This window comes from Leptosomus discolor, chromosome 13 (assembly GCF_034619465.1).
Source record: "Leptosomus discolor isolate bLepDis1 chromosome 13, bLepDis1.hap2, whole genome shotgun sequence".
Taxonomy (NCBI): domain Eukaryota; kingdom Metazoa; phylum Chordata; class Aves; order Leptosomiformes; family Leptosomidae; genus Leptosomus; species Leptosomus discolor.
In genome coordinates, this window is record NC_141403.1 from 22,620,554 (window position 1) to 22,642,359 (window position 21,806).

The 21,806-nt window shown below is 41.5% G+C and overlaps 1 protein-coding gene across 1 annotated transcript in view; it reads left to right on the plus strand.

The window, feature by feature from the left end:
• Positions 1–21,806, plus strand: part of TPPP (tubulin polymerization promoting protein) — a 45,756-nt gene that overhangs the window by 15,114 nt on the left and 8,836 nt on the right. Inside the window, exon 2 of the mRNA XM_086472663.1 lies at positions 17,355–17,508. Within this exon, the coding sequence (XP_086328789.1) occupies positions 17,355–17,508 (154 nt within the window). The remainder of the gene's footprint in view (positions 1–17,354; positions 17,509–21,806) is intronic.

Genomic DNA, 21,806 nt, shown 5'->3' on the forward strand with positions numbered 1-21,806 from the left:
AGAATTCTGATGCTAATTGCACCATTAATGGGCCACAATTTAGAAAACTTACCCTCCTGTTCCAAACATTGTGGCAATGGATATTATTACATTGAATATCCTTCTGGCACCAAAATACCTTATTGTCAGCAAATGACAGTTTGGAGCAATACTTTACTTTCTTGATTCAGATGGTAAAATCAGGGGCTTTGAAGAAAATGTCAGCTTCAGAACGGAGATAGTAATTTAGGGAAAAAAAAAAGATGTGAAGCCGTATTTTCTGAATGTAAGTAACTAAGAGCTGATAGGTATTGCTATAGTAAGAATGTACCAATTCCTGTTTGGAAATGAAACAGAAAGTGCCCTTTGAGCAGAGGAAAAGCCAAGAAGGCAGCACTTATTTAGCAGTTTGTATTCAAAAACTGGAGAGTTGTGACCTGACAGAGAATGAAAAAGAGATGCATCAAAAGGGAGGTTGTATTCCTCTTGAGGAAGGTTTCTGATGTTTGGTATGGCTTGTGACGTTGTGCAGGAAAACCTTCTAAGGTATTTTGAGCTTATTAAATGCTAACTATTCAGTGGTATCTATCACACCAATGTTGTTCAATTGGACTCGTCTTAGGACAGCTTCAGTTTCATCCTGGCAAGCAAGGGGGTGCTGTGCCCTGATAGCTTTTGCAGCAGATGTAAGACAGGCTAAATTTGGCAGAGATTTCCCCTAATAGTTCAGTAACTCTAGCTGCTTCCTTAGTTCAGTCACTGAAGTTATGTTAGACATGGCCAAAATTGTCGGAATCTTTTCCAGTGCTGGCTTGATAACCTTCTCTCAGTAGCTGTTGATCTACATAAGTTACAGATTTCCAAAAGAATGTACACTAGTTCTTTCACAGTCTCCTCTCTGCTTTCACAGTTCATTTCAACATCGTGAAGGCTTCCCAATCATTCCTTGCCATTTTGGTTCGTGATGATGATGTCCACAAGATAGAAAACTATGTGGGTAAACCTCTGTTTATTGTAAAATTTTGGATCTTTCAAATACCACTAGTGCTTTGAGTTGAGAGAACTGTGATGTTAATGAGAAAATACCTGTATTGGTGTTAACTGTCATAATTTTCTGCATTTCTTTTGGATTGGCTTCAGGTGCACATGAGTCAGCACTGTAAAGACTGATAAACAGACTTTTAATCCAGGGGAGGAGATAGATACCCGTAGAGAATTTGGTCAGTCTGTTTATAGCTTTCACAAAGTGCCAAGATATCATTGGCATGGACTGTTCTGCAGGTTCTGTGGTACAACTGAGACTTCGATTAGTAAAATGTTTCCCTCTTTGGACACAGAGAGGGGATTGATCTCTCTGACCCTGAGGAGGACTGCCTCAGAATGAAAATGGCTTATTTCTGGAGCTGGATGTAGCTTTATTGTAACTACTCGTTTGGCAGACTTTCTCTGGTAGAGTTATCGTAGGGTTTTTAACAGGAAATGGGTAGAAGTCTGTGGTTTGCAAACCCCCTGGGTTTTTTTCTCTTCAATGTCTGCGTTGCCCACACTGAATTGTTTAGGTCTCAGAGCTCAAGGGCCCGCACTTATCCCTTGCAAGGTATATTCTGCTTCCTGCAGATGTTCCTTGTTACAATTAGTAGGGGAATCTTCATTCAGATTGATGGTTGCCTTGTCAGTTACTGCAGCTTTGTGTTGAGAAGTACATAGAAATGGCTCTTGAGGTATCCAAAATAAGTAAGTAGACAGATACATTAGCTATTTTTTTCCCTAAGCTGTGCAAAGGTATGTATCTCCACAAGCTATGGTAAGGAGAAATGATCGAGACATAGCAGAGGAACTTATTAAGGGATATTCTCTGCACTGGCAGTAGCATACATATGGAATTGTCTTTAGGCTTGTGGATCTGTATAAGAAACGAGGTGCTGCCTTTCTTATATGCAAGTGTTACATAGCTTTTGCTTCTGTGTAATTTAGCCTGAAGACTTCCCATCTGCATCGACAGCTACCCCTAGCCGCAATTCTTTTTGTGTAGGAAAGAGAGATTTGCTACAGAGAAATTAATCAGGAGGCAAGCAGTCCAGAACTGTTACTTGACTAGAAGGCAAAGCAAGGATTTACCTCTCAATTTATTTATATCTCTATGGCACATATGAGCAATAATGTTCTGAGACCAGCTACAAGCTGTTAGCAGAACATGAGTTGTTTCAGCTTCTCCATGGAAAGTCTTGCACTTCCCAGTAGTTAGAAACTGCTCATCTCTCTGTATGTTCTCATGGAGGTTATTTCAGAGCCTGTTCTGCACAAGGACACTAAGATTTTTCTGGAAATAACATTGATGCTTGAGTCAGCAGCGAGAAGTAACTTCTGTAATAGATCCGTGCATTGTTGCTTTATGGTTATGTTGCGACAGAGCTTTTTCCAAGAACGTAGGATGTGTATGAAGTCAGACTACTCAAAGCCAAATCAGCTTCTTTGGATCCACACAAAAAGTGAAAACACTGTACTTAAATAAAGATCCCGTTGACATAGCGATTGTCTGACATTTATTCTTTGGTCTGGATGGAAGCTGCCTTGGTTTATGGTTATTGGTGGTTTTCGTTTGCTGGGGTTTTTGGTGTCTGATCACCTAATTGCAGCATCAGCTCTCTGAAAAATGTTGGCCTGTTTGTTTGTGTTTTGTGTTGTTTTTCACTATGCTTCAGTTTCAGGTTAACTTGAAAGCATTTTATTATGTGCCATGGGAAGAATTCAATGTGTTCAGTGTTCCCCTGTTCGCTCACTGTGGTAAGGACATTCCGAAGCTATTGCGAAAGGTGAAGTGAGCAAAACCGTGCTCTTGATGCAGGGTTTGTCTTCTAACATTCTCTTGAACGCCCCGCCTTAGAGAATTAATTTTCAACATGATTTCTGAGCAGGTTACAGGTTTGCATATGTGGTTTTCAAGAATTCCATGTTCACCAATTAAAACTCTTTGCTTAAAAACCTTTTAGGTGCATAGTGGTCTAGATGACTTGTGTGTAATCTGAACTAGAAAGCATGGTGTCTACCAAACGAGAAAATTTGGAGATGTTTCTGAAAAGTTGGATTTGGTATCTGGGGTGCCTTTGGCTTTTAGTTTTTGTTATGTGAAGAAGTTTTAAAAAATGCAAGACTGGACACTTAAAAAAAATCTTACGCTATTTAAGTTCAGCTTACTTTTTTTTTTTCCCCATATCAGCAAGCATTAGCTTGGACTGGTAGATGTCCGGTTTTGTTTCCTACCTTCTGTTGTTCTCCCTGCTATTCTTTTTCTGAATGATAAGAAATATATACATATATATTCTGAATGATAGGTGTTCTACTTTTCCCACAAATTTTAGTGTGCACTCAGTTTTTGAGTGAACTACCTTTGTTCCTAGTTGAAGTAACTTGATATTTCTGCAAGTTTGTAGCTGATTAAACAGTGCTGTATCCAAAGCCAGAACATAATTTAAATTGTATACATCTCAAATACGTGCAATTTTTTTTCCTCTGTGTATGCTTTTTTTTACTTGTGGGCAAAGATTAGGAGGAATATTTTGCACCTCAAACAACTGTAGGTTTCCTGTTTTCGTTTTTTAAATAGTACAGTTCTCTTCAGGCGGGTATCGCTTCAAATATTCTCCTACTGTCATTGTAAACTCTTTTGAGAGGCCATTTTGGCCACAGTCAGCCTGTTTTTCTGTCTTGCTTTTTGTTTTGTAAAGTGGGAATGGCTGCTGGCGATGCAGACAATTGCATCGGTAATTTTAAGACTGCTGAGACGTGAAGGTAAGAGGGATACAGGGAGCAGGATAATCTTGTGAATGTTGGAACTTTAACACATTTGAATCTTCCGATCAAGGAGCACACATATAGAATGGGAAGACTGGAGACCGTCTGCATATTTAGAGCTTTCCTGTGACTGTCCAGTTTTTGCTTTCACGTGGGAGGGAAGGCAGTCTTCCAGAAGGAGAGGCCTTTACGGTTTCTTCATTACCTAGGTTATATGTCTTGTTTTGCTTGAAAGAGAAATTGTGATATTTCTGCTGTATGTGTTACCTGCAGTCTGGAGTCTTCTCCTTTCTTGAAGGCTGTGACTTGGTCTGTGTTTGTTGGTTGTGACAAACAGATGTCTTGTGGGTTTCTCTGCATGTGACCTCTGGATATGGGCTGCTATTGCAGCTAGGTGGTATTCTTTCACTTGGTGTGTCATTCTTGATTTCACACCTTTCTGTCTCCGTCCATGGTCAGACTGAACGGGCGCTCTCAGTTAATGCTGGCTGGCTGTTTTTAACGTTGCCACTTTCTCCTATTGCCGGCAGAAGATGTTAGCAAATATGCATACATCCGTGTTTTCTCCCTGTCTTCAGGATCACTAAAACAACCCCAGATACACACACTTTTTTACTTACCTGGATATATCTGGCCTGTCAGGAGAGCTCACTATCGTTGAGCTGGGTCCTGGTTTGGGCTAAATCAGAACTAATTCTGGTTTAGTGCTTTAACTTTTCAGTTAAGTCTCCTCTAACTACCAGCACTTTCTTAAACAGCAGCATGTTTTTCCAGACAGTGACTGCTCCCAGCAGTGATAAGGCCTGGTGTTTATAGTTCGTACCAAGGAATGGGATGCAGAGAGGCCCTTGCTTATAGTTGTTCTTATGGCGACCAAGGTCACTGCTAAATCTTGTACTGCGTGTTGGGGTGCCAGGAGTGAAAAGAGTCGCACCTACAGGGAGGAGCGAACTGGACAGGTGACCCAAACCGGACCCACAGAGTATTCCATCCCATAGACGTCATATTCAGTATAAAGCTGAGAGATCACAAGGGTCTCGCCCCTTCGTTCTTCTTCGATGGCCGACATCTGAGGAGGACTGATCCATGCATCCCTGAATCCAGTGCCTGAGTCCAGCTCCTGCATCCCGTCCCTGTCTGCTGCCGAGTCCAGCCTGGGACTGCCCCAGTGCCAGCCCTGCGGTGTGGTGGTGACGTATTGTCATCAGGGTGCGGGGGAGTTGGGTTCGGTATTGGTTTTGTATATATTTGTACATACTGTATATATTTCATTTTTTTTCCTTATTCTTATTATTATCTTTTCTTTTATTGTTATTGTTCCATTAAAGCTGTTTTAGTTTTCTTTTCCAAACCATAAAGCCTCTCTCCCTTGTTCTCTCTCCTTTTCCCTTTTGGGAGGGGAGAGGGGTTAGTAGAGAGCGTCTGTCATTCGTTAGTGGCCGGCCCAGCCTCAAACCGTGACAAGCTGTCACTGGGTTCAGAAATTGCTTTCATGTTTATATGTGATTTGACATGGAAAAAATGCGAACCCTGTGAATTCCTTTGGAAAAAACGGAATGTTGCTGTTACAAAACCATCTGACCATTATATTTCCTTATTTGGACAGTCTGATAAAAATGTGTTGGTTTTCTGTGTAATTAAACTACAAAGGGAAGTCCCACCTTGGATTAGATGAGACTGATGCTCTGGCTTCCACAGCAGCATCTTTGAAAGCAATGAGCTGCTGTCACAGCCCTCAAATACATCGAGCCGTGTTGCTGAATGTTTAAATTATGTTTCAGAAATAGCTCTTCGAAGACACTTATGTATAGTATTAAATGGTATTATACTTTTCTCTCAAAGAGAACCCCAAACCAGTCTGTAACTGGAAATACTTACTTAGAGGGTAGAGGGGAATGTCCTGGAGCTGGAGGGGAGCTGGGTACCTCAGCTATCAGCTAGTGCTTTCTAAATTTCTTGACTATGAAATGTGAGTAAACTTGCTGTGTCTTGGCAATATGGTCATTAACAAACAGCTGCAGTGCCTGAATAATAGAGTGAATGTGCTGAATAATGTGAATTAAAGGGGTTTTTTCCATCCCTTTCCCTTCACTGTTCTTGTCTTCAGCCCGTGACTTTTTTTTATTTGTACTGAACAGTGTAACTTCTGAATTAGAATGGGAGTTTTCTCAGAGGCCTCACTGGAACAGTGTCCCAGACATGTTTCCCTATAGGAACAAGCAATGAAACATTCAAATTGCCCTTGTACTTTTACTTGAGCTTCATAGTGATTTAAAATCATGTCCCTACAATACACATACTTTGCCTTGCCACCATCTCGCATTGTTATTTTCATGCTGCTGTGATGAGGACTGGCCCAAGGTAGGTGAAATGGCAATTTTGGTAGCTATAAGGATCATGCCTGGGAATTAATATTAGGTGTTGTAAAGACATGGAGCTCAGCTTTTTGCCGGAACATCACAAAGAACAGCAGGAAAGAAATTCTAGGAAAGTTAGCAGCACATAAAAGATTATTTTTGTTAATGTAATTTTAGAGAAAAACTGAGAGGAGAAAAACTTTTGGATGATACGTTGCTAGAAAGAAGCTTCGATCCTCACTGTTGCATAATAATGAATTGGATTCAGTTGTTCTGTACCTTGTGCAAGGTTTACTTTCAGTTCTTATTGAAAGCATAATTTAAGCTCTAATATCTTGAGATTTAATGAGTTAAGATCTTACTGTGTTAAGACCTATGTAATAATGGCATTGTTCTTTGACCTCTTCTAGTTGTGTTTGAATTTTGTCTGAATTGAGTAAGGTGTCATATCATATAATCATACAATATCTAGTCCTTCGTGAGATACTGAGTTTTCTGTTCTGAGTCTTACTAATAAAAATAGCACTGGTTTATATAACTGTTTGATTTCTACCGTGGAGATTTAATTTTTCTTTCCTCTGTCAAATGCCACATCCTGTTCTTGGTTAACTGGTCACATCAAAAGAGGTAACTTGTCTTCCCTGAATGTCAACGCAGTCAAAACATAGATACTGCCTGTGGAGAGAAAGCAGTAAGGAGGTTCCTGGCTATCAAGAGCCCGAAGGGACTGGGTGCTAACAGGAGAGTTCATGGGGTTCTGTATCTTTTCCAATCTCTGGTTGTCATGTATTTGTACAAATTCAGGTTAATAATGTAACAGAAGTCCTGAAAAATAGCTAATAATCTGAAAGCTGTCCTTGAGAATCTTTTTCATGCTTACGAACAATTCTGTACAGTTTCTGTGGATTAACTGCTTGGGATCAAATGCATTCCCTTTTCCTTAGAGGACGTTTGGCTGGGCAGCGTTGGCTTATGATGATCTTCTAGCTTCCTTTCAACAATATTTGTGTTGGATATTGTTTCATTGTGGGTGGACTGATCTCCTTTTTAATGAAATATTTTCACGCTGCTGGGGATCGTGAATCAAATTAAACCTAGCTGCTGCTTGGTGTTTTTTTTCTGGGACATGAATGAGATAGGTCAGCTCATAAGGGATTGCTGGTGAGCTCTAGAAGGATGCCTTATCTGTGTGTCCTACTTTTCTTTCCCTGGGTTATCAAGCAAGGAGTTCATATGCACGGGCTTTAACGGGCAGAGAAGGCATGAGCTATGTTGATCCTTTGCCCTGCCCTCTCCGCTGCAATGCCTTTGCCATAAGCCTCTCTACTTCAACAGCAGAAAGAGCTTTGGAAATTGTAGTGGCTCTATCAGCTTATTCAGCCTTCTGAAAGATAAAATGCGAAGTATTAGTATAAGAAAATCGCTTCTTATCACTAGCTTTTGCAGTAAGCTTATCACAGCCTGGGGAAGACCAGCAGATGGAATGATTAGCTGTTGAGAACTGTGGGCAAATCTTCAGCTGTCCTTAACTGCTTTCATTTATTGGTGCGAGGCTGGCTTAGAGCACTGTGCCATCGTGCTCTTGGATTGTCGTACTTTGGATGTGCTCAGCAGTGTCCCTGGTAGCTGTGAACTGTGTTAGGGTGTTATGCTGTGGTTAACAATTTCTGCCCCCTTCCCCTATGATCTCTCTGTGTGTGTGCCCAGCCTAGTGCTTGTCCCTAAGATGACAAGAACCAAGGAGAGTGGCAGACAAATTGATCTCTCTGGAGAAGAAACCAGCATATCTGCAGAAGCCTGATTCTGGCTCACCATCTTCCCCCTTCAGCACTAGTATATCCCATACCATGGGAGTCTAAGACCTGTCTGCAGTCTCTCTTTTTTTTGCCGTCCACTTCTTACATCTTTCTGTGCTTTGGCTAACTTCCTTGCTCCTGTCACTCACTCCTGCCATGTCCTTTAATGTCTAATTTCCGCCTGAGTTCTGCTGACACATAGTGCCAGCCCTTCATGCACCCAAAAGATAGGTTTCTAGATTAATGAACAAGATGCTCTGTAAGTTGCATATCATTTATTGGGTCCTTTCACAGCAGTAGGCAGCATTCTAAGGATAAAAGCAATCCAGTATGTGTGTACAGTTATTACATTCTTTGTGTAGAGTCCAGGGAATTGACAGCTGGAACATCTCTCTTCTTCGCATCATGCCACTTAACAAAAGTTGAAGTCCTTCCAGACTGCTCGGTAGTGCATGTTTTTACCTTTTCAAACTCAGGTACATGCCTGTCATGAGAAATGAGTTTGTAAACTCTTTCAAGGTAAGTTGGGGCATGCACTTTCTGCAGATTTCAGAGTTCCAAATACTTCCTCTGCAGCTTTTTATCAGTAGCTAACCATTACATGGATCTTTATTCCTAAATATCCAGGTATAATGTTAGTTTTGTTCTCTTCAACTAAAACAAATGAACAGACAAACCAACCCCAAACAAGTGGATTATGCTGCTCTTTTAAGCTAATTTCATCTCTTCCTCTAAGCGCTGTGTAACCATCAGACCTACTTTCTGCTTGGACTTTTTTTTTTTTCCTCATCCTCCTTAAGTGCCATTAATCTCTTTTAACCCCTTTAACTCACTCTGAGGTTTCCTTTCCTTTGGAAGTTTTTACCTACTACATGTTTTTGGAAAGTGACTTTCTCTCTCCAGTCGCCTCTTCGTTCTCTTCCTGATACTGTTTTATCTGATAGGCTCATAGCTTTGGGGATTGCCTTTTTTTTTTTTTTTTTAAACTTCAGATTTTATTTTAATGGAAACAAATTTTTACTGTGAGTGAAGCACATAAGAAGGAAGTGCTACAAAAATAAAGCCAAGAGGAGAAAAAAGATTAACTTCAAATATAGGAGAAGAGAGTTTTCATGAGAGAAGCCTAAAGTAGTTAGGTTAAAGTAAAGCCTGGTAAAGATGTCAACAGCCGGTTTAGTGAGCTGCTGAAGTCCTCTTGCCTCAGAGTTTCAAAGCAGGGCAGTTCACAAGCTGTCAGTGTTTCAGGTACGTAGAATGAACCAGGGGCACTCTGCTTTACCCTTGCTCAGTAATGAGACAAAAAGCATCTGGAGGGAAACTGACACTTACAGGTTCAGTTCCTGAGTGCGTGATGGGTGTTCTTCTGCCCTTGCTGCCCATTCCCTGACCCCAGAGAGGTTTCTGCAAGTCACGACTGTTGCTGTGTTAGAGAGAGAGCATTTTGCACTGCATTTTGCATTGTGCCTCTCTTTTTGCTTTGCTCTTGTGGAATGATGAGAAAGCTGATGATGGCATTGCCTTGTGATTGTGGCGTATATGAAGCCATTCAGTCCAACTCCTCGTGTCTGACTCGGCCAAGATGCCAGAAGTTATATTTATACAGTAATTGTGAAGGACACCTGGATGTCTGCTTTGTCAGTCCGAATCTTTCCCTCAAGGGAATCCACTTATGGTAAATAACTGTGCACTCACAGGTGCCTGCATTCCAGAAGTGACCACTGCCTTAGATGATACCAGAGAGATCTTCATCTTCCTAGGATCATTTTTCTGAGGGTAACTTCTGGAAGGATATCTTCTTTCCTAACAATTTGCCAGTTTACTCCTGCTTGCATCAACATCCTGATGTCTAATTTCAGTATCCCAGTTCTACCCATTAATTTGGCAGAAGTCTCTGATGCAAGGTGATACTTCAACTTTTGTTTTCTTCTTTGGTTCTTTTACAACAACCTTTCTTTAGAGCTATTGGATAGTGCAGCACAAAGAACCTGGTAGAATTGTATTAAAGTATCTTTTCCTTCCACCACACCTCCTTTGCCTTTCAGCTGTAGTTGTCAAATTCTTACACAAGTCTCTGCTTTGGGTTAGTCATACGTTGTTCAGTTTTATCCAAGAAACTGTGTTCTCTTTTTCATTTGTAAGTTTTTTGCATTGTATATCTAAATTTTGTAATTTCATTCTTGACTGATAAATAGCAGGAAACAGATCGTCACAGGATACGTTAAATACTCCATTAGATTGCAAGGTTCTGGCAGCCTGGTTAGCCTACCTAGGGACCGAGCTTTAGTTTGGGACTTCTTTTCAGCTATGAATTGTGGGGCTGACAGCCAGTAAAAATGCTGAGCTCTGTAGCCCAAAGAGAGCAGAAAGGGAAAATTGTAGACCACAAAAGAAAGAAAATAAACTACCAGCCCTGTGGCATAGTCTGCTTCTTGGTTAAGTGGATTAGCCTTGGACTTTGGCTGGTAACATTATAGCAGACACTCTTGGAAAAAAGAATACATCTGTTAGAGGAGTGATGTGTTTTGCAGAGACTAGTACAAAATTTTTGCTTCAAGGAATTTCTGTTGGTACCTTTTTACGGTCAACATGTACAGTACAAATAGCACTGTCAATTGCTGTTAATGTACATTATGTTTGTAGACTACATAAAGAAGACTTGGTGCATTATCGTAAGTAGCAAGAAAAGAACGATTGTCAGTTCTACTAAACGAACAGGAGTGAATGCTTTGGGAAGTACCACAGTAATAATCATGAAGTTGCGCTGTAAAGTGTTAAATTAGAAAAATCTATTTGTATGAGAAGCAGGGACCTTTAGCTCTAGCGAGTTTTTTGTGTGGCAGATTACTCTTGGAAAAAAAAAAAATTCTGGACAACTTGAGCAAGATCCATCTATTTTTTCTCTTAATTTAAAAACAAAAGGGAAAAAAAAAGTTAAATGTTTTAGAAGAAACGCTTCCCATGTCCCTTTTTTTGTTAAGATGGAGTGGAAACAGTGAAGTTTGAAGTCTGGTCTGGATGTCATTAGGAAATATACCTTTGTTAGAGTTTGGGGTAAAAAGTCTCACACTCTGTTCTTGGTGTTACAACTCCTTTGAGTAATTTAAATGATTTAATTCTGATAATTCAGGAGTGTTTGGTTTTGGGGTTTTTTTTGGATAGCAGTTACCAATATGGATGTGGGAGCAGTAGTGGCAAATCAGAAACTGCCTGGTAAAACTTACAGTGCTAGTAAGTCAGAAACTGTGACAAATAAGCCACTCGGGCATTCTGTTGCCAGCAAAATCCTTCATGCTGTCTTCTGGGTAAATGAGACTGCCTTGGAAAGGGAATAAATGTTGGGAGTACCCAAAATCCTGTTTGTTCTGATTTACAAGAGATGATGCTGTTGAGTTTTACGTGACTGCTCAGTTGACTGAGACATGTAAGTCCGTGGTGAATTTAGACTAAATAAACCTTACAAACAAAACTCCTTTTGCAAGAGCTTATGCAAAAACATGTGTTGGGCTCCCACCTCTGGTCTGTCTTCAGACCCTTGTCAGACTTTCTATACTCCTTAGACCTTTGTGGGTAGATCACAACATCCACAGCAAAACAGTCCTGGTTGGTGTATCCTGTTGTAATCCTCTCTGGCATGCTAGCAAGAATAGACGCTTCTCCGAGTACTTTTTTAGATCTTCTTTCCCCTCTTCAATCTAAGGAAACCAAAAGGAAAAGTGACCTTTTGGGATGGGAGTATGGGGTGACCTTTGGTAACTCAGAGATTCAGACAGAAAACTATTAAGTTGGAGACTTTGCAGTATTAACACTGAGCTGTAATAGTGCTGTGGAGATAAAGATTTCTAATATTGGTCAAGGATTTTGTGTATTGGGTATGTGGAGTGTATTTGTATAGCTTTGCTTTTCTTTTCTGCTGAAATTGTAGACAACTTAATCCAAATAGTATTGAAGTTCAAATAATGTAGAAGTATTCATTTGCAACAGTTATGTTGCATTGTTCTGATCTTGTGAACAACTGACACTGTTGGTAGGAATATTTGCAAATGAAAACTGCATCACTTCCTCTTGCAATCTACTTTGGGCCAACGTTTGATCTGTTATGCTTTATGTTCCCTATGCCGATACCCAGTTTCAGAGCTGCTGCTTTCACATATGTGAACTTGAGCTCCCGAGAGCAAACTGAGGAATTCAAGCTCCAGTTCACCATCTCCCCCTTTGTAGTGGTTACATGTGGAGAGACCCATCAAGGAAGGGGAAGTGATGGGCAGCTTCCTAAAAACTCTTCTGAGTATGTTCAGTCTGTTCCCAAGGTTAGGCATAGATTCAAGCAATTTTCGTGACTGTACCATGAATACACAGTTTCCTCCACTGAAGGATGATGCATTGGAGTAATTCTGTTTGTTGTAAGAAGCAGAGCTTAAAATAGAATGGCGTGTAAGAATGTGTCCTTCCTAAAGATAAAGGTTTCTTTGTGTCATAATGAAGTACAGAGCTTTTAAAATTAATATCCTTAATGTCCCTGTTATATATATTTTGTTCTTTTTATTGTGGTAGCCAACCTTATGACACCTGTTTTTTGGTTGGTTTTTTTGAAAGCCTTTTTTTTTTCACCATCTTCCTACTATTGTTACTGTTTTCTGTTTTGTCTCTGTTTTGGTTAGATAGTTTAAATTTGCATTTCCAGTATCTGATTGTTTCATGTTTCTGTAGCTGTTCACACATTCGTTCTATTTAATTCATCATCTTTTTTTTTCTTTTTCCTTATTTTTTTTTTTCCTCTTTTAGTGTACAGTATTTTGTCTTCATTCTAGGCCTCTATTAACTCTCTGGAGTGCTGAACCTCGGAGAAGAGTGGTAATAACTGAGAGATCACCCTTGGCATACTGAATTGTAGACAAGTTGTTTGAACTTGTAACACTTGGAAAATGAAAGTTAGTATTTTTGTTTTGTTATTCCTATGGAAACGTGATATTTATAATGAGCTTCTAAAAACAAGTTACAAATATCCACAAGGGAGCTGATTCTTTGTAGCAATTGCTTAATAGAAAGTAACTGGTTTCTTTGGGGGTTTTTAGTTGTTTGGTTTTTAGTTTAATTTTGTGACTTGTGAAAAGGTGGTGTCATGAAAGGGCTTCCTGAATGTGAGCAGGGCATGGAAAGTGGTGGAAATAAACTGAGGGTATGACTGCCTCGTGTGTCATGCAGTGTTCATAGTATTATCATTTTTCATAGAATCATAGAATGGTTTGGGCTGGAAGGGACCTTTAAAGCCCATCTGGTCCAACCCCCTGCAGTGAGCAGGGACACCTTTAGCTGGATCAGGTTCCTCAGAGCCCCGTCCGACCTGACCTTGAATGTTTCCAGGGATGGGGCTTCCACCACCTCTCTGGGCAGCCTGTGCCAGTGTTTCACCACCTTCATTGTAAAGAATTTCTTCCTTAGATCTAGTCTGAATCTGCCCTCCTTTAGTTTAAAACCATTACTCCTTGTCCTATCGCTGCAGGCCCTGCTAAAACAACTGCCTCCATCTTTCTTATAGGCCCCCTTTCAGCACTGGAAGCCACTCTAAGGTCCCCCCGGAGCCTTCTCTTCTCCAGGCTGAACACCCCCAACTCTCCCAGCCTGTCCTCACAGGGAGCTGCTCCAGCCCCTCAGCATCTTCGTGGCCTCCTCTGGACCCGCTCGAGCAGGTCCGTGTCTGTCTTGTGCTGGTGCCCCCAGAGCTGGGTGCAGCCCTGCAGGGGGGTCTGACCAGAGCAGAGCAGAGGGGCAGGATCCCCTCCCTCGCCCTGCTGCCCACGCTGCTCTGGATGCAGCCCAGGAGGCCATTGGCTTTCTGGGCTGCCAGCGCACGTTGCTGGCTTATGTCCAACTTTTTATCTGCTAGTACCCCCAAGTCCTTCTCTGCAGGGCATTTTTGTGGACTTGGAGGGGGCTGATATTGTGGCTTAAGTGTGTGTAAATCAAGTGCTATGTAGGTTTGTTGAGAGACTTTGCCTCTGTCATTTATACCTACTGAGTCTGATTTTTCCTCTATATTCAACCCATGACTGTACAGATCGAGGGAGGGTAGGAGGGTGCTGTCCTGCTGAGTAACAAAGACGACAGCAGCTGCTCTGACCTCTTTTGAGACCTGCTTCTAGAGACAGGAGGGGTTGTAGCGTTGCTACATGGTAATTTAGGTGCTATGGCATGTGGGTACTGTATGTGGCATATGAAAAGTGCCAGAACACGTGTGAGTTAATCAAGGATTCTGTTCTTAAGGTTTCCCACAAGACTTGGTGTACCCTACAACTGTAGAATTTTTTAGTTATTTATGATGCTTTTCAAGTGGATTTGATAATATCATAATAAATGGGGGGGGGGGGGGGGGGAGAATGTTTCGGGAGTGTAGAAAAAGATAACGGATTTCAAAATTAAAGGTGCTTTCTTTAGGAAACTTTTACTTAGGATATAGTTCAAAAAATTCTTTTACTCCCCATCCTGTTTTTGGTGTCACCCCATCCGGGTTTTGGTGTCACTCCAATTCGTATTTTTTGCTGGTAAAGAATATCAACGATGCATGTTTCTTTTTCTTTTGGGTCCAGCAGCAATATTACATTGCTAGTATATGTATCCATTTTGTGGTTACACCTTAAGTTTGAGGGGAAAAAAATCCCTCATTTCCTTTCCCCATGTTAGTGTGACAGGGAAAAGATCAAATGTGAGAGGTAGGAACGGCTCTGCCTTAGACCTTAAGGAGATGTTCTTAGTTCCTCTTGGCGCCCTTATCTATGTATTTTTCCTTTTAATACAGAAAAAATAATAATTAAAAAAAAAGCTGTGCTCTTCTATTTGATAAGTGTGCAACCAAAAATTCTGCACGTGTTAATAAAAATAGATGGAGTTGACATGAACTTCAACAGTTTTTACTGAAAACGGTCATTCCCTTTCCTATTGTGATGATCCTGACTGGTGATCCAAGCTAAACTGTAGTCATCCTGATCGGAGTTTTCTGGGTAACCCGTGTGCTACAGACAGTTGCGTTTGGAAGGTCTGTGTGTTGGACTCGGCTGGGAGCCTGCGGTGAGCGAGGGCGGTAGCATGGCGTTCCGCGGAAGCTCTGCAGTGGTTGCCAATGCTGTCGTTTTTTTGAAGAGGCAAAACAAAATGGAGTCCTGACCTCTTGAGGTAGTTAAAGGTTCTTGGACATCAGAAGAGGGATGTTAATCCTATTAATTAGAATCCTGGACAAATTCCAAGTAGTTAATTGCCATTTATTCCATGTATCTTTCTGATTAATTAAATACTGGATCATATTCTTCATTTCCACTGTCATGATGTTCTTTTACTAGCTAGTTCCGTGAGATGCTCCAGCATATGCTTCGCCTAAAGCAGACAAGTAGTTGCAAACAGCAAAATTTGGTCAAAAACCAGATAAAGTTTATTTCTGGCTAAATGAGGAGTGTGAGGGATGTAGGGATTTGCTACGTGTTGGGCTATGTTGGAAATAAAAGATGCTAGTAAGGAAAGGTATGTGTTACCATTGAATTTTGTTGTGAATAACCAATTTCTCCGTGTTTTCAAAGCCTGGGATAAAATTTCGTCTTTAGTTAATTGAAGTAGGATTCGCTTCCTGACTGTTGGTGTCTAAAACTGAGAAATCTCACTTCCCCGTTTCGCTAGTGGAGGCACCCTTGAACTGGTCAGGGTTTGACCTTTGAAGGTATCTGAGAGAAGGGCAAAGCTAAATCCATGATAGATGAGTTGCTCTTTGCAGTGGCTCTTGGTGATGCTTGAATTAAAATTAGATTTCTAGGCACAGTTTTTCTAGCCTGAGATTTCTGTTGCCAGTGCACCGTTCCCTTTCATCTACTGTTTATTCCTTTATAAGCAGCTGTCACTATTGAAAGGACTGGTGTGGGTTGTGTGCTGGTTTGTGGTGGATTGGGGGGGGGGGGGGGGGGTGGTTGCGTTTTTTTGTTTGGTTCGTTTTTGGGTGTGGTTTTTTTTTTTTTCTGATTTGCTTGAAATGCTGTCTAAATTGGCGTAAAAAGCAATGCTTAAGTGGCAAGCAAAACTCATGTAGTAACATTTCCCACCAATGTGGACTCTCAAGTGTGTCTTTGACTTTGAGTGTTTCATAATGTTGTAAGCACCTGAGAACATCTTTTTGAAAGTTTTTCTGTTTGATCTGTTAAATTTTATCTTAAAACATAATGGCTAAATTCTGGTATGTAAATTCTTGTTCTAAACATCAGGGAATCTATAATTTAATAATACAGGAGAAGGTGTGTTTTATATGTGATATAATTCATAGAAAAGAAAAAAGAATTTTTTTAATGGTGAGTAATCTTAACTAATGCTGTGGCCTCATACCTGAATTTTAAAATTAGGAACAATAAAAATAGTTTCGTATTAGGGAAAAGAAAGGAACAGTGTGTATGCCACTACGTTATCTCCTGCCTAAACGGCATATGTTAAAATGCTAGAAAACAGACCTGCACGAATCTGCTTTTGGTTAAACACATCTCTGTAGTGAACACTAAGTTTCTTTGTAAGAGTTTCGTCAGTTGAACCCTTTGGCCTGGTGGGCGTAAAAGATCTGCAGGAGTGACTGCATAAATAGATGTTTGTCAAGTGTGCGTTTCTCACTCATCAGATTTTGCACTGTACGCTGCTATAGCAAAGTCTTCTCCACCAGAAGTAAACCTAAGCAAGTGATTTACTATTGTGTAAATATGGGCTTCCTATTAGTGAGAACAACAGCAAGTCTTCAGCTCTGAATTTGGCGGGGTGGGGGTGGTATGTGTTTAGCAGACTGCTCAACTGGGTTTTCCGTGAGCCTGTGTACATTTTATGAAGGTGGTGGTCTAAGAAGGAAAATAGATATTGAATTTAAATGCATCACTTCAAAATTTATCAGTCTGGAATATAGGAGGAATTTCAAATTTTTAAATGCTTTTCAATAGATTGCTTTACACAACAGCATTATTCTTAATTTACTTGTTAATACAAGAATAGTGACCTATGAATAATGTGTGATAACCAGTTATTCAAAGAGGAATAAAAACTACTAAATAACAAAACTCACCTAAGATGCTTCAGTTCTTGTCTTTCATGCAGGCAGGCTTTACAAGTGATCAACCAAATGGAACTGTGTTTGATCTGAGGAACTGCAGGCATTTTGACAGCGGGCCAGGTCCCTTTATGTCGTGTCTATTTCTGAGCATTCATCCAGTGACGTTTCTGAAGTGCTATCCTACTGCCATACATAAAAATGAAAGTGATGCTCCTGGGATATGTTCTATTTGACACCATGAGCGGCCTGCATGGGTCTTCCTGTTCGGTTACAGTTTTCTGTTGTTCACTGTGGTAAACTGAAACCATTCCATTCTTGGAATGCTTGTTGTGCTGTCTGGTAATTTCTTTCCATTTCTGTGTGTTTCAACAGGGGAAAGTCTTCCAGAACTATCACTTTTGAGCAGTTTAAGGAAGCTCTTCAAGAGCTCTCCAAGAAGCGGTTTAAAGACAAGAGTGATGAGGAAGCAGTTCAAGAAATATATAAACTAATTGAAGGAAAAGCCCCGATTATATCTGGAGTGACGGTATGTTACTGATCTGATGGATGGGTTCTTCGAGCTATCCTTTGTTCTACTGCAGTGTTGGTATATTCACCTTTACAGTCCCCATATCCAAGCACTGCCTGTGTGGGCAACAACAGTGCTGAGCTGCATGGGAGCAAAGAAGATGCAGCAGCTGAGTGTTGTGCTCCTGTGTACGTGTGTGGCCCTGTCAGTGCTTCTGCTACGAACTGTAGCACCTACAGCGTGGTCAGAAAAACTCGAGGAGAGCTCTTGTGGGTGGTTAGAACATAGAAATGGTCATGAAGAGTGGTGTATCCAAATCAAAAAGGGTAGGAGGGAATTATGTTTAGAATCTCATTAAACAGTTCTAAGATATTGTGTGAAATACCAAAATGACTGAAGCAAAGACATCTTAAAATGCATTTAATACACAATGTGAGTCCCAGAACACTGATAATCTGAGAATAATTATCATGAAGTCTGGTCTTTGTTTTGTGTTTGTTACGAGTCTGTTGGAACTATAATGTTCCTTCTTTTTTTTCTTCTTTTTAAAATATTGGCATTAAGCTTTATATATGAAAAGGAAATTATACAGCTTCATGTATCTAAGTTTTGTTGTCCTTTTAAATGCTCAGATTAGGCAAGCTTTTACTGTCTAGTTTAGGAGATACGGGAGTGTTTACTATCAACTTGAATAGTCCTATCAGTTTAGTTCATCTTAAATTTTGTCATCTTCCTAAATTTTGTCATCTTCCTAAATTTTGTCATCTTCCTAAATTTTGTCATCTTCCTAAATTTTGTCATCTTCCTAAATTTTGTCATCTTCCTAAATTTTGTCTGTAGAGCTCTGACTGAAAATATAATTGTAAATAATCTTTCCCGAAATTGGTTCTGCACAAATGAACAGTGGAAATGTCAAGTGGAGAGATCTCTTTTGAGTTGTACAATTTGTCAGATTTTTACAAGATTTTATTTTATTACTCTTGTACTCTCATTTGAAACAAGTGGTAGTTTTGATACAGACTTAAAATAATGAACCTTTCTTTTGGGCCTTCACTCATTTCAGTGAGTATGAATAACTGGTTCATCTGTCCAGAGATTCTCCCTTTGAATTGGGCCCATTCTCTGTGTCTCACTCCTGATTCCATTTTCAGCATTTCATCAGTCAGATATTGAAGTGATCAATGGCTGCTAGTGAGGGAACAGCCTCTTTCCGCATGGATGCCAGGCTGATGAGAAAGCTTTGCCTATGCAGGGGGTAGTGTCACGTAGGTGCTGCGGAGGTATACAAATGTGCCAGCAGCCGGGGGAGAGGGATGGAGGAGAAATATGAGCCAGCAGTGCAGGGCTGGCCTGTGCTCCTCTTGTATGTGCCGTCCTGGGGAAAGCTGGAGAAGAAGTGAAGAAATAATGGCGGGCAGAGTGGGGGAACCACAATATTCTCTCCTACTTGCTGTCAAAGCAAGGAGCAGGAGGCAGAGCTTTTAAAGGGAAGGAGGTTGCAGGCTGGGAGTGGGGGGGAACTGAAATTTTATGTTTATGTTTTTGTGCTAATTTAGTTCCTGGGTGGTAAAAATGACCCAACCACTTGGATATTAAAGGCATTAAAATAAATCAATACAGAGCGGCTCTCCACCCGACAACCTGGGAGTGCAGATAGGTACAAACATTCTAATGCTTTCTTTACTTTGGGCAGTCTTTGTCCTGGAAATTTTCAGTTGGACTGCTTTCTGTCTGGTTAGACAGAGTTACCTGAAGCTTTCCTTAACCTCTTGTAGGAGAACTCGGTTGTGCCATGTAGCGTGTGCCCTGCTCTGTCTCGCTCTGCTGTCGGTCACGTAGGCTTGGTTCAGGTTTCAGCCAGCAAACATTACTGTGACAACTGACACGTGAATCTAAATGTGTTAGGGAGGGAGTTGAGAGCCTGGTTAGGTGAGGCTTGTGGTTAAGTGTGTACTTCAGGAGCTTTTGGAGCTTTTTTGTGTCTTAACTTCTTGTGTTTGGTGCTTTGTGTTTGGGGGAGGGGGAGGCAGGGCACTCTGTCTGCACTGATGGCAGCCTGGTAAAACCACTGCTTCAAGAGGGTGGTTGGAAAGTTTACTTTCACATCAGACCATGGAGATTTTAGTGTCTGTTGTGATAGAAGGGGTTTTTTTCCCCCCTTCTTTTGTTTATTTTTTTTCTTCTCCTTCCGAATGCTGTAGAGTTAGAACAATCCCTGATTGTGGTTAATGTGGTTGAGAAGGCTGAGCAGCCAGACCTGGCAGCAGAGTGAAGTGTTGGGCTGTTTCTGATCTGCCACAGAAGGCGTGTGGTTGGTTTGGTCATGCAGGAAGACAGACAAGAGGCAAGTTTTTAAAAAAATACATCATGTTGGTATGGAGTCCTGGTATAATCCCCCCAAAAGGAAAAAATTTCCCTTTGAGAATATTTTTTCCCCATTTTACAGTCAGTGTTAGGTTCTCATTCTTTACAAAGGTTCTGGATGTTACCAGCCAATAAAGAATTTAAAAACCTGCTAAGATTGCTGACGTTGGTGCTGAGTCTGGAGGCTCCCAGAACGTTTTGGTTACATAAATCTCTATGGCAACCTTTTCTAGGGAGAAATGCTGTTAGATCCTAAAGTTTTGTGATGGAAGGAGCAAATGCAGCAAGGCATTCCGTTTCAGTGAAGAAGTGAGGAAGGATGATTACAGCTGGCAGAGCGTAGCCAGGAAGACCATGGCTAAGGTGGGCGCGTGCCCTTCTGGTGACGAGCAGCATCGGGGCGGTACCTGCCGCCCGCCCAGCACTTGCAGCCATGCCAGCGCTCCCAGCCCTCGGCTGCCTGGCTACACAGCAGGGCTGTGGCTGGGTTCCTGGTCCGTGTGAAGAGCAGCGCCGCATCCTGAGCAGCCAGCACCAATTTTTGCAGCTCTTCCCTCAGGGCGTTATTATCGTGGATTTAATTTGGCTGGTGAGTTGAGCAAAGACGCTTGTTTTTAAACACAAGGACAAGGGAGGGGGCAGTAATGCTCCATCGCAGTCTGCCTTTGGGTGGGGTGATGTTTGCCTCCAGTGCTTCTTTTGGTCTACTGGTTACTGAAGAGACCCAATACCTAAGGTGGGGAGGGAATGTGTTTGTACTATGTGGGCGTTCGTAATTCAGGCAAAAAAAAACCCAGAAAACCTCCCTGTTGTGTTTTGCATCGAGCCAGTAAGCTTCTGCTTAAGCTGTGGACCAGCTCTAAATCGAACCTGGGTCTTTGTCAGTGATGGCAAGCAGCGGAAAATGCCTTCAGGCAAGTTATTTCAGTGGACGGGAGTGGATTGTACAAGCCATTGCACTTGGTGTCTGTTTTGAACGTGTGCTGTTCCTGAAGGCCAGTAGCTTTTCTTGCTGCGTTTGCTTCCCGGTAACTGGTTCTGGAGATCCTTTCTGGGGCTGGTGCCACGTTCTGTGCGAAGCCGCACGGCGCACAGCAGACAAGAGCTTGCCAGGGGCTGTGCTTGCTGCAGAAACGGCAGCAACGTGGCTACAGGCGTGCGGGGCTGCCCTGGGCTGGTTGTCCAGCCTGTTGCGTCGTGCCAGGTGAATGCTCCAGCGTTGCTGGTGTTGGCTTGGCGTTTTAAACGGCGTGCTTTGTAGCAAGGGTGGTGATGAGTGCTGACAGAAAATGAAGAACACGGCCTTAGCGGCACTGAATTGTCTTCCTTCTCCTTTGTCTCAGCTTTGTTCTGGGAGGAATAGTGCTGAAAGCGTGGGGAATCTTTAGTCTTACACTGTTACCCTATTTTCATGGTTGTGGCACAAGCTTCATGGTATGTTTCTAAGCCTTTGGCACCAAAGTTGAGATGGAGTTCCTGTGGAGTCCATAAAATTCATGCTGACTGAACTGCGCTTTTGCAGTTTCTCTGCTGCAAACAGGCTAAGCCATTCCGACAGCATGGCTTTCAGTGGATGTATTTTTCTTCAGCAAATTGCTATATTCTCCTGTAGTACTGTTGATGGAATGTATGTGCTTGATTTCTGGGCTCTTATTTCCTTTTTAGCTTGGTTCCTTTCAGTTTCATATAGATCGTTAGTACATTCCTGGAACTGATTCCCAAACCTGATGAAATGGAATGTTCTGCTTACTCTGTAAACTGCTCTTTGATTCATCTGTTACCTTGAGACAGAAGGCAAAATCTGCCTGTGTTTCCAGAGGAGTCTTTCATAAGAAAGGAGGAGGGAGGCATGTGTCACCGTTGTTAAGGGTTTCAGGGTTTAAGAAGACTCCCCAGCTTTCACTTTCTGTCGTTGGTATGAGGGCTGTTTTGGACAGCTAGAAGTTGGAATG